This window comes from Monodelphis domestica, chromosome 1 (assembly GCF_027887165.1).
Source record: "Monodelphis domestica isolate mMonDom1 chromosome 1, mMonDom1.pri, whole genome shotgun sequence".
Lineage (NCBI taxonomy): Eukaryota > Metazoa > Chordata > Mammalia > Didelphimorphia > Didelphidae > Monodelphis > Monodelphis domestica.
The window spans coordinates 224,449,262-224,462,291 of NC_077227.1; the positions used below are offsets into that span (position 1 = coordinate 224,449,262).

At 38.8% G+C, this 13,030-nt stretch overlaps 1 protein-coding gene across 4 annotated transcripts in view; it reads right to left on the minus strand.

The window, feature by feature from the left end:
- Window positions 1-13,030, minus strand: part of FBLN5 (fibulin 5) — a 149,720-nt gene that overhangs the window by 74,570 nt on the left and 62,120 nt on the right. For all 4 annotated transcript variants that reach the window (XM_001365148.4, XM_007472551.2, XM_016423296.2 and 1 more), the window contains exon 5: window positions 2,030-2,152. In XM_001365148.4, the coding sequence (XP_001365185.2) occupies window positions 2,030-2,152 (123 nt within the window). The remainder of the gene's footprint in view (window positions 1-2,029; window positions 2,153-13,030) is intronic.

The window sequence follows — 13,030 nt, forward strand, 5'->3', positions numbered from 1 at the left end:
AGAAAGAAAGAAAGAAAGAAAGAAAGAAAGAAAGAAAGAAAGAAAGAAAGAAAGAAAGAAGAGAGGGAGGGAGAGGGGGAGAGGGGGAGAGAGGGAGAGAGGGAGAGAGGGAGAGAGAGGGAGAGGGAGAGAGAGGAGAGGGAGAGAGGGAGGGAGAGAGGGAGGAAGGGGGAAAGAGAGAAAGGAAGAAAGGAAGAAAGGGAGAAAGGAAGAAAGGAAGAAAGAGCAGAAACATAATGGTAGCTGAAAATGGCAAAACCAGCAATTTTCTTGACTCCATGGTGCTCTTCTTATCATTCACCTTTCCTCTCTGATTCACTTCCCATGAAACAGTTAAATAATTGCTCAGAGTCTAGATGAATTAGATTTTTGTGGTTCTAATCTATTCATGCTCAAAGCAGGGACACTAAGCTTTATGAAAATAGATAGAGGTGATAATGAGATCCATTATCTCTCCTATCATGTACTGGAATGTGTGTCCCAATTTGGCATATGTATAAATCCAATCCTGGCTCAAGATGTTAAGACAGTGTAGCTGGATTCTTAGAATATAGAACTGTTGAGTAAAGAAGGATCTCAGAGGTCATCTAGTCTGACTCCCTTCTGACGCATTGTCCCTCTAAAATATTCCCAACAAGTGGTCACCTAACCTCTACTTGAAGACCCAGTGAGAGAGGAAAGATATTATACTTTGAAATCTTTTTTTTCTTTTTGTTGTTCAGTCATTTTTCAGTCATGTCTGATGTGACCCCATTTGGAGTTGGTTTTTTTTTTTTTGGCAAAGACTGGAGTGGTTTGTTGTTTCCTTCTCCAATTCATTTGACAGATAAGGAAACTGAGGCAAACAGGGTTAAGTGATTTGTCTAAGGTCACAAAGCCAGCAAGTGTCTGAAGCCAGGTTTGAATTCAAGTCTTTTTATTCCAGGCCTGGCATTTTATCCACAGTGCCACCAAGCTGCCCCAGTTTTTCTTACATATCTATGTCTCTATGATGCTCTCTGGAGTCAAGTAAAACCAACTGAATTCCTCTTCAGTATGATGTCCCTTCAAATACTTGCAGACAGTTATCCTATTCCTCTAAAGTCATCTTTTTTCTAAGGATGCTGATCCTTATCTCCTTCAACCTATCCTTGTATGAAGTCTTTAGACCTTTCAGCCCTGGGAAAGATCTGTGATCCATAGCTCCTAACATCTTCACTAAAACTCAGATTTACTCATCAAGAGTAAAGAGAAACACCCATTCCCTCCCTTCTGCGCCTTAAGGAACTTCTTTGGATATGTTTCACAGATCCTCTAGGAGTGACTTTCAAACAACATAATCTTGTCTTAGAAAATTCAAATTGACAGGGCTTTTTTCCAGGAAAACACGGCACAGGAATCACACCCATAGAAACTGACGTGACAGCTGGACAGCAACATGAATTCATTTCCCTGCCTAAAATATAACCCAAAGAAAGAAAAATGGGAATAAAACCCAAAAATAATAAAAATTTTAAAACATATTACATTTGCCAAATATACAATACAAATGCTCAATTGGCAGCTTTTGATGGGTAATCTTTCCTCATGTAGCCTTGGGAATGCAAATACAGCCAGAGGCTATTTTATACGAATATTTCAACTTGGACCATTCTGTCTGTACTTCAGTTGAATCTTCAGCAAACCGGTTTCTAGGAAACATGTTTATCTCTATGCAGATTCCTATGCCTGATTTGCTACATTCCAACCTTCAAGGCCTCATTCCTAATGCCAGGCACATTCCCATAATGTCAAGCCATCCCCAAAGCTCAAAGTCAAGAATTAGGTTTACATTGCTCTTTTTTATACAATATAGAGTATGATACCAAGAAATCTTAGCCACTGAATTTCCTTTTTATAAAGATAACATTGATAATGATGGCAGATGGTGTTCAAGAATTGGTGAAATTAAATTATGTCATCAGGGTATGCCCAAAAGCCCTTTAGGAATTAAAATGACCCTTATTACTGTTAACATTCCAGATAAACCAGGTCGTAAAAGAGGCATTACCTAAACACTGGCCTTCCAGGAGCCAATATCCATCTGTACAAGAGCAGGTGTATCCTCCTTCCGTGTTGATGCAGATCTGGGTTGGGTTGCATTGATGGGAATCTGTTGCACACTCGTCAACATCTGTATCAGAGACAAACACGAAAGAGGGTTACTACGTCTATGGTTAATAATGGGAAGGTCACGAGCAGCAGTTGTTTGTATGGGCGTAGATTACAGATCAAGAATCTCAGAATAGAAGAGCTGGAAAAAGACAGAAACCATCTAACCTGAAATCTGAATAATAGGCTCTAAAATCTTTCCAATAAGTGGTCATTCGGCCTTTGCTAGAAGACCTGCAACAAAGAGAAGCCCCTTCCTTATCAATCAGGTTGTTCAATTTTGAACAACTCTTCACTTTTTAGGCATTTTTCAGTTGTGTCCAGCTCTTTGGCACCCCACGTGGGGTTTTCTTGGAAGAGATACGGAAGCATTTTGCCATTTTCTTTTCTAGCTCATTTTACAGATGAGGAAATTGAGGCAAAGAAGGTTAAGCGACCTGTCTAAAGTCACACAGCCATGAAGTGTCAGTCCAAGTTTCAACTCATGAAATGAGTCTTCCTGACTCCAGACCCAGTACTCTATCCACTGGGCCACCCAGCTGCCCGTGAGAACAACTCTAATGATTAGCAATTTTTTCCTTTGCATAGAGCTAAAATCAAATCCTGTAACTTCCACTTGTTATTGCAAATACCACCATCTGGCACCAAGTCTACTCCTTCTTAGAAGTATTATCTCCCTTTTAAATCTTCTCTTCTCCAGGCTAAAAATCACAAGGCCATTCAAAAGATTTCCACATGGCCTGTTCTTCAGTCCTTTTGCCACCCAGGTCTAGCCTTCCTAGGCATTCAAGCTTGTCTGGATTTTCTGGGGAAAACCCTTCTCAGAGCTTGTGTCTCTTTGCCTAGCTGTGAACTCCCCTCCCCACCTCACCCCTCCTCTCTACCCCTCTGAAAAAGTAAGTGCAGCACGCGGATCATTGAACTTGGTTTTTGGGCAATCTTATATTTAATTTCACTTTACTAGATGCGTGATCGGGGACAAAGGACTTTATTTTTTTGAACCTTAGTTTTATTACCTATAAAATGGAATCCATAACACCATGGAGGGTATTTGTGAAAGACGGAGTGAATGTCCAATTAATATTGACCACAAAGTATTCTGCAAACCATAAAGCTACATGTCTGTGTAGAGCAATATTTTTTCCCAGTTCCTAACATAAATCCTTGCCTGCTGCAGATACTCAATAAACGTTTTTCTTTAATTTAGCCAAATTCCAACATAGAGAGCTTCCTATGTGGCTTTGATTTCAAATATAGAGGACAGCCCCTGGATTATAATTAATAACAATAATAATTATTATTTAAATAGCTAATATTTATATAGCACTTACTATGGGCCAAGCACTTCACAATTGTTATCTCATTTGATCTTCACTGTTGGAGATAGGGAGGGACTATTATTATAACCATTTTACAAATGAGAAAACTGAGGCAAACAAGTTAAGCAACAAGAGTCACACAACTAATGTCAGAGGCCAAATCTGAACTCGGGTCTTCCTGACTCGAGTCCAACACTATCCGCTGTGCCAGAGATCCAACATTAAGGTATTTGTAGCTTTCAGACATGATATCCACGTCTAGCCTGATTCTCTGTTATAAGGGTTTCCCATGTGTTCATGCCCATTTCTGCCTTCCAGCCACCGCTGGATCTGCCCATTAAGCATTAAGTTTCCCAGGAAAGCAGAATAATAATAATGCTTGGCAAGCAGCCTCTTCAGCAATAATCCATAGCTCAAGTATGTGACAATAAATAATGCTATCAGGCAGCACATATTTACACTGTTCAGGCCCAGTGAGTGATGGATGGCCATTTTATCCTGGGAAAAAACAATGTCTCCGGAATGTTCACTGTACGCCTTAGCCTGCGATAAATGGAGAGTGAGGGTAGACAGAAGGAGGCAGGGGAAACGTGAGGAGAGCGGCTGATGGCAGTTCCCAGCACTCTGTATTTATACAACATACATGGGATTCAACACAGAAAAATAAATGCATATTATATTATAATAATAACTCGCGTTCACATTTTGTCCAGTCATGTCTCACTCTTTGGGACCCCACGTGGGGTTTTCTTGACAAAGATACGGAAGTGATTTTCCATTTCCTTCTCCGGCTCATTTTATAGATGAGAAAATTGAAGCAAACAATGTGTAAGTCACTTTCCCAGGCTCATAACAACTAGAAATGCTTGAGAGAGGACTTTAACTCAGAGCCTCCTGACTCAACACCTACCCGCCAGGGAGAACAGTTCTCCTCTAGTGAGTTAGTGACCATCTTCATGCCTTGGTGAGGCAGAAAAATAAAACACTCGAGGGCCAGCCTTCTGAATCAGTGCACAATAATGTTGCCATTAAGCCCTTCATAGCAAGAACTACACTAAGCTCTGCAGACACAAAATATAAAAGGAGACTCTAGTCCCAGCCCTCAAGGAACTTATAACCGGCTATAGGGATATATCTAAAATAAACATAATATTATATATTTCCCAGTTCCTATATATTATATATAATATCTGTTATATATAAATATATATATCTGTTATATATAAATATATATAATATCTGTTATATATAAATATATATCTGTTATATATAAATATATATAATATCTGTTATATATAAATATATATCTGTTATATATAAATATATATATAATATCTGTTATATATAAGTATATATATCTGTTATATATAAGTATATATAATATCTGTTATATATGTAAATATATATCTGTTATATATATATAAATATATATCTGTTATATATAAGTATATATAATATCTGTTATATATAAGTATATATATCTGTTATATATAAGTATATATAATATCTGTTATATATGTAAATATATATCTGTTATATATATAAATATATATCTGTTATATATAAGTATATATAATATCTGTTATATATAAGTATATATAATATCTGTTATATATGTAAATATATATCTGTTATATATATAAATATATAATATCTGTTATATATAAATATGTATAATATCTCTTACATATAGAAATATATATATACTATAACACAGATGGGGAGAGTATTGACAAGGGAAGGTATTTTGATTTGGAAAAACAAAGATGGCTAGTGGAATTGTAGGGGACTTAATTGACTTATGCTTTCTAGTAGAAATGAAAGTATTCATTTGATTGTGGTTTCAGAGCTAGAAAGAAGAAGGAAGATACGAGAAAAAACAGGGCAGAGGGCAAAAAAGATGCCTAGAGTGGAATGTAAAGGACAGTTGACACCAGGGAGATAGAACAGGTGATGAACCCTTAGCTATGCTAGTACTTGAGAGACAGTCTTTTTTTAAAAATTTATTTAATTAGTTAATTTAGAATATTTTTCCATGGTTACATGAATCATGTTCTTTCCCTCTCCTCCCCCCAGTCCCCTCCTGTAGCCGACACACCATTCCACTGGGTTTTACAGGTGTCATTGATCAGGACCTATTTCCATATTATTGATATTTTTAAGCGACAGTATTGAGTTTTTTACCTCCTAACAAAGTCTTTTAGAAGAACCTAAGTCACTTCCCTGCCATAATGGAGCATTGGAGAAATATTTTAGTGGTGAAAAATAATAATAGAGGCAATATTATTACAGCCATTCGTGTCCACAGCCAGTAGTACACCTGACGAATATAGGACTGGAAATTGACCCTGGAACGAGCAAATCTTATGCTTCCAAGTAGGACAAAAATGACTCTTCACACATTCCAACTGACAGCTGAAATTGCCTATGTTGAATATATTTGACTTAAATAACAGAAGGAAAAGTACATTGAGCCACTCCAAGGACATTCTTTGGCATGTTCTCCTTTTTCGGTTCAGTGGAAAAGTACAAGTAAAGGTAACCTGAGTGAGTGTCATTATTTTTCTTGTGCAAATTATGGCCTTGCTGGGGAGGTAGGGAGGAGGGAAGGGGCTTAATGGGGAAGGAATATATAAGAATATGTGTGTATTTGTTGAATTAATTTAAATTAGGGGGTAGTAACCTTCATATGAAAGAAAAGCATTCTCAGTTAATATAGCAGGTACTTAATTCATTCTTACATTTTCCAGGCACTGCTTGTCTACTGGCCCTGATGCTTCAATCCCTTGTGTAGTATCAATGGAGTTAATTCCCTCTCTATATAACTGGAAATATATCACTCCTCTAAGTAGCTTGGGAAGTCATTCAACTACAATCTCCTCCAGCACTCCCTTTTCCTGATTAAAGGGCTCCTCTCCATCTGTATATTATATGGGAAATTGACTCCCTTGGGGGGAAAAAAAGACCAGTGATTCTCCAATTCTCCAGAATGTGGCAGTAGATCAAAACCCAGCACTGTGCCTCACTGGGAAGTAAATGAGCATCTCCACTGGTCTAAGGTGTGTATCTCTTCCCTGACTTTTTTTCCCAAAGTCACTGCCTAGTAATGAAACTTCTCATCCTGGATTCTAGCTACTATGGTTTCACCAAACCTAGTTTAAAAATTAATCATTCCTAAGCATTGCTTCTTCACCTTGAAATCTTTCCTAGCTACCCCAGCCCAAAGAGGTCTCAGAAACTCAGGGGGTTTTAGAGCTAGATGAAAGTAACCTGAGAAACCTCTCTAATGGAGCTCCCTCTTTTTTACAGATGAGGAAACAAAATCCTAGAGAAAGCCCAAGGTCCTAGAGCTAGTAAGTGTTAGAGCCAGGATGAAAACACAGAATTTCCTGGCTTGCTTTCCAGTGCTCTCTCTTCTATACCAATCTCTTCTGTAGCATTTCTGGCTCTAGCAATCTTTTGTCATTTTTACTTAGACTTATGTTGTTCATTCTCTTTTGGGGGGGGGGGGGTATATCTTACTCCCCAACTTAATCAAAAGTTTCTCTAGATTAAAAAAAAAGTATCTTCTACTTCTCTGGTTTCTCTATAACGCCTAGCACACAGCCTTCTTCTAGGATAAACATTGATTGATTTTTACTTCTCAACACATGACTCAACAGTACATTTTCCCCCAGATATTTTGCTCATTTTTAACCTGGAGCAAAAAGCATGATATTTACACTAAAATCAACTATGTAATTCATGCTATGAAAATAATATAAGACAAATTTAGTTGAATGGAAGGGACATTTGTTACCATAATGGCTTAATAGACAGAATCTCAGAGTTGGAAGGGATCTTTTTAGTTCTTTGAGTCTTTTTTTTTTTAGATTTGGGGTTCCATGTTCTTTTATATTCCTCTAGAGGAGCCTCAGGCATGTTCCCTATCATTCAGCCTTTAAAAAGGGAGGTAGTAATTATAATAACAGCTAATATTTACATAGCACTTTAAAGTTTATAAAACACTTTGCAAATATTATCTCATCTTATCCTCACAACAACCTGGAGGAGGATATGCTATTATTTTCCCCATTTTACATTTGAAGAAACTAAGACAGACAGAGGGGTAAGTGACTTGCCCAGAGTCACACAGCTAATAAGCGTTTTGAGTCTTCCCTACTCTCCAGCCTTCTATTCAATGATCCACCTAATTATCTACTAGCATTATTACTTGACCCTGCAAATGGCTGTCAGAAGGGCTGATTTGAGAAAAGAAGAGAAAGTTCTAGGGAGGGGAAGAACCCAGCCTGGGTGATAGATTTCACTTGGAGATGGAGAGAGGGAGCAAAGGAGCAAAAAGGTTTATAGTCCCACTGGCCTGCTAGCACACAAATTTCCTCTTTGCTGTTCCTTGGCTGGCCTTGAGCTCATATCCCCTTCACCTCCCTCATGTGAACTCTCTTAATTTCTTCACTCCAGTCAAAAAACCACAGCATCCCCCTATGCTGGCCAGCACGTTGCTTATTAGGTTTCCTCTACCCTACGTGGTCTTTTCAACTTTTCTCTGCCAGACCATATCCTAGAATTCCTTTAAGATCTGGCTCAGACTCAGCCCATTCAGGCCACTTGGTCACTCCCTGACTTACTGATTCCTTGAAGGAAACAAACATCTCTTAAGTACCTCTCAGGCACAAGCCACTGTGCTAAGCATCTTAAAATATGATCCTCACAAGCACTCCGGGAGATGGTGAGAACTGGCAATATCTCCATTTTACAGGTGAGCAAACTGAAGCAAACAGAGATTAAATGTAATTTGCCATCCAATAAGTGACCGAGATCTGACTCAAATTGCAGGTGTAGACACCACCTGCAGGATCATCTTTTTTCATCTATAGCTGGTCCCAGCAGACATGTCTTCTCTCTCAAACATGATAACAAGACCTTTTTGAAGGCAGGTGCCACATTTTATTAGTAAAGTCACTGAGGTATTTAGCACAATGCTAGGCACTCATGAAGTAATTCCTGAAGAAAAAAAATGAGTACAGATACCAAAGTCATTGGAGAGGTCACTTCATCTATTATTCTGCCTCCAAATAATATTTAAGAAAGATAGAAGTCTATTCCCTTTTTTTAAGTCTAGACTTTGCAACTGCCCTTGGCAACATATTACAGTGTCTCAAAGGCAGGAAGTTCCAAAAGGAAGAATTTAGCCAGGGAGGCTCTCCTTCCCATGTCACCCAGACATGCCCTGGCCCCCCTGACATTAGAGCTGACCCAAGAGGAGACTGGAAAAGAAAGAGAAGGGAAATAAGTATTTAAGAGAGGGAGGGTGCGTTTATGTATGTGTCTTTGCATTCCTCAACCAAATATGAATGATTCTTTGGCATTATTCTCCACAAAATTCCTCTCTAGTGCCTAATTGAGACATGCAGATGACCCTGGGCTCTCAAAGACTGTACTAGAGGAACACAAACTCCAGTATGTCCTATCTACGAACCTGAAAAGTGTGGACCTGGGAGCAGATTATTTTCTTGTCATCTGATGCTTAGCATCCTAGCTCAGTTTGAGGCTTTTCTTTTGGCCAAGATGTGGTAAAGTGTTTCAGCCTCTCTGTAAATGAGTAAAATGACTCATAAAATTATCTAATTAGATCTAAGATGGTGATTTGTATAGAAGAATGATGCTCCTGTACCAATCCAAGGACCCTTGCAATGAGGGGGGTGGTCTGTTACTGTAATGGAAAGAATGCTGAATTTTGAGTTAGGTCAAATCTCAGTTCTGCCATTTAACTTTTCTAGGCTCTAGATTGCACATCTATAAAATGAATTGGACCAATGACCACTAAGATCCCTTTCAGGTCTAAATTTAAGATCCCATGATTCTTAAAAATTAACATTAATTGGGGCATCTGGGTAACTCAGTGGATTGAGAGCCAGGCCTAGAGACAGGAGGTCCTAGGTTCAAATCTGGCCTCAGACACTTCCTAGCTGTGTGACCCTGGGCAAGTCACTTAACCCCCATTGCCTAGCCCTTGCCACTCTTCTGCCTTGGAAACAATACACAGTATTGATTCCAAGATGGAAGGTAAGAGTTTAAAAAAATGTTTTAAAAATTAACATTAATTGACATTGAGTAACAGTAAATCAAAGAAAATTGAGCACCTATTATACATCAGTTACTGTGTTAGATACTAGGGAGATAAAGACAAAAGTAAAACATTTCCTGCCCTCAAGAATCTTACATTCTAGAAACAGAAGAAAAACAACTGCTTGATCACATGGGTCGATGGGGATATGATTGGAGATGTAGACTCTAAACAGTCACCCTAATGCAAATATCAATAATATGGAAATAGATCTTGATCAATTACACATGTAAAATCCAGTGGAATTGCTCATTGGCTACAGAAGTGGGGTGGAAGGAGGAACATGAATCATGTAATCATGGGAAAAAAATTCTAAATTAATGAATTAAATAAAAATTTTCAAATAAAGAATTTTTTTAATAAAAAATTTCTGGATTAGAAACAAAAAATCTTACATTCTAATGGAAGATAAAACATGCACATATATAGATATATACAAAGCAGATGGCAACCTTGAGAGTGAAGGCACTAGGAGCTGGGAAAGAGGGGAGGAAGAAAAGGCTTTGAGTAGAAGCTGGCACTTAAGCTGAATCCCAAAGGAAGCCAAGCATTCCAAGAGCTTGACATGAGGAGGGAGAGAATCTCAGGCACAGGGAACAGCCAGTGCAAAGACTCAGGAATGGGAGATAAGAATGTGAGGAAGAGCAGCAAGCTGAGACTGGCTAACCTACATTGCCTGAAGGGGAATAATGTGTGATGAGAATGGAAGCGTAGAAGGAGCCAGGTTGTGACTTTAAACAAAATAGAATGGTTTACATTTCACCCAGATCATTGGGAACCAGTGGTGTTGGTTGAGAGATGGGAGATGTTGACATGGTCAGATTTGTACTTTAAGAAAGTCATTTTGGTAGTCATGTATAGGTAAGATTAGAAAAGGGACAGACATGCATGTATGTGATAGACTAAAGCGGTTTGAAATGTCTTATCTGAACTCAGTTGTGTCCTGATACAGCATATTGTGTACACAGGCATTTAATAAATGTTTGTAAAACAAATGAATTATCCACTTCTTTTCTCCCCTCTATTGTGTGAATGACCAAAAAGAGCTACAAGTATATGACCTAGATTTCATCTTCCTTCATTTACAAGAACATACATCAGCCAAAGAGAAACATTTGAGCTAAGTGACATAGAAATAGAACATCCAAAATAAAGTGAAGGGCACTACGTTTCCCAAGTCGCTCCATTATTCATTCCTTTTTTGGACACTAAGAAAATTATTTCCTTGGTAGTAAATTTTTACCCAGTGAAACAACATGTTTTCCCAGCTGAGATTTTTTTTCCCCTCAAACTAATTGTACTCGATAAGAAAGTAGAAAATAACAATGGTACATTCCTCAGACTCAAACCAAAGCCAGCATCAGGCCTGCTGCAGGGCCGGACCGGACGGTGCTATTTCCCAGGGAGAGTAGCCTGGCCAAGCTGGGAAGCTATTCAGGACCTACTCCCCAAACACCTGTTTAATTAAAGATCTCAGTACTGAAGAACTAGCTTAGAGAATTCCCAGTCCATCTGCAGTCCATGTGTCCTTCAGCCTTCAATGCCTGTTCAGGAAGAAAATACATTTTGCCCAAAGCCTGCATGTTTTTGTACCTTTAATTGACACGATCAATGTATCTTTATCAATGCACTTTTCTGGAATGCTGTAGAAGGAATAGAGGGTCCAACTCTCAGATTCTGTGAGTTTGAGTTTTCCCATCCTGTTTCTGGCATCCAAATTTTTAAACCATGCTGTCTCATTCTGGAGTTTGGTTTTTTTTCCAGCACTTCCAGAACTCTAGCACTCAAAATGAACTTCTTTCTTTCTTCCCTTTCCTTCCCTCCCTTTCTTTCCTTCCTTCCTTCTTCCCTTCCTTCCTTTCTTCTTCCCCTTCTTTCCTTCCTTCCTTCCTTCTTCCCTTCTTCCTTCCTTTCCTTCCTTCCTTCCTTCCTTTTTTCCTTCCTTCCTTCCTTTTTTCCTTCCTTCCTTCCTTTTTTCCTTCCTTCCTTCCTTCCTTATTTCCTTCCTTCCTTATTTCCTTCCTTCCTTCCTTATTTCCTTCCTTCCTTTCTTCCCCCCTTCCTTCCTTTCTTCCTGCCTGCCTTTCTTCCTCCCTCTCTCCTTTTCTCTTTTCTTCTTTTCTTCCTTTCTCCCTGCCTCTCTCAACATTTACTAACCCAATCACAATTTTGAAAAATAAAAATTTTGAAAATATTTTGTATTTTCCAAAGCATGTTCACCTATACTTTCCAATTTGATCATCATAGCAGCACTATAAATAGGCAGCAGCACTTTTGTTATCAATGATTCATTGATTTAGAGCTAGAAAAGGCTGTTAGAGAGCTCTTTTTACAGATAAGAAAACTAAATCCAAGATTGGCTAGTGACAGAGATAGGACTAAAACACATCAGACCTCAATCTCTGTGGCCTCAGTTTCTGCAACTGTAAAATGGGGATAATAATAGCACCTACTTCCCAGGGTTGCTGTAAGGAACAAATGAGATAATATTTGTAAGATGCTGTGATTATTGACATGGGGATGACCTTGGACAACAGTCAAGCAATTGCTCTGGACTAGTCTCTTGGCCCAGGGCTTGCTGGCCCAGGGCTGTTCCCAAAGTGTCTATACTATAACCACCAAAGGGAAAACATTAAAAATCATTTTAAAAAGGGCAGTGGATATAGTACCAGGCCTGGAGTTAGGAGGGCCTGGGTCTAAATCTAACCTCAGACAATTCCTAGCTTACCTGACCCTGAACAAGTCACTTAAACCTAATGCCTAGCTTTTGCAGCTCTTCTGTTTTAGAATTTATACTATAACAGAAGGTAATTTTTTTAAATATATTTTATTTGATCATTTCCAAGCATTATTCGTTAAAGACATAGATCATTTTCTTTTCCTTCCCCCCCACCCCCCATAGCCGACGCGTAGGTCCACTGGGCATTAGATGTTTTCTTGATTTGAACCCATTGCTTTGTTGATAGTATTTGCATTAGAGTGTTCATTTAGAGTCTATCCTCTGTCATGTCCCCTCAACCTCTGTATTCAGGCAGTTGCTTTTCCTCGGTGTTTCCACTCCCATAGTTTATCCTTTGCTTATGAATGGTGTTTTTTTCTCCTGGATCCCTGCAGGTTGTTCAGGGACATTACACCGCCACTAATGGAGAAGTCCATTACGTTCGATTATACCACAGTGTATTAGTCTCTGTGTACAATGTTCTCCTGGTTCTGCTCCTCTCGCTCTGCATCACTTCCTGGAGGTTGTTCCAGTCTCCATGGAACTCCTCCACTTTATTATTCCTTTTAGCACAATAGTACTCCATCACCAACATATACCACAGTTTGTTCAGCCATTCCCCAATTGATGGGCATCCCCTCATTTTCCAGTTTTGGGCCACCACAAAGAGCGCAGCTATGAATATTTTTGTACAAGTCTTTGTGTCCATTATCTCTTTGGGGTACAGACCCAGCA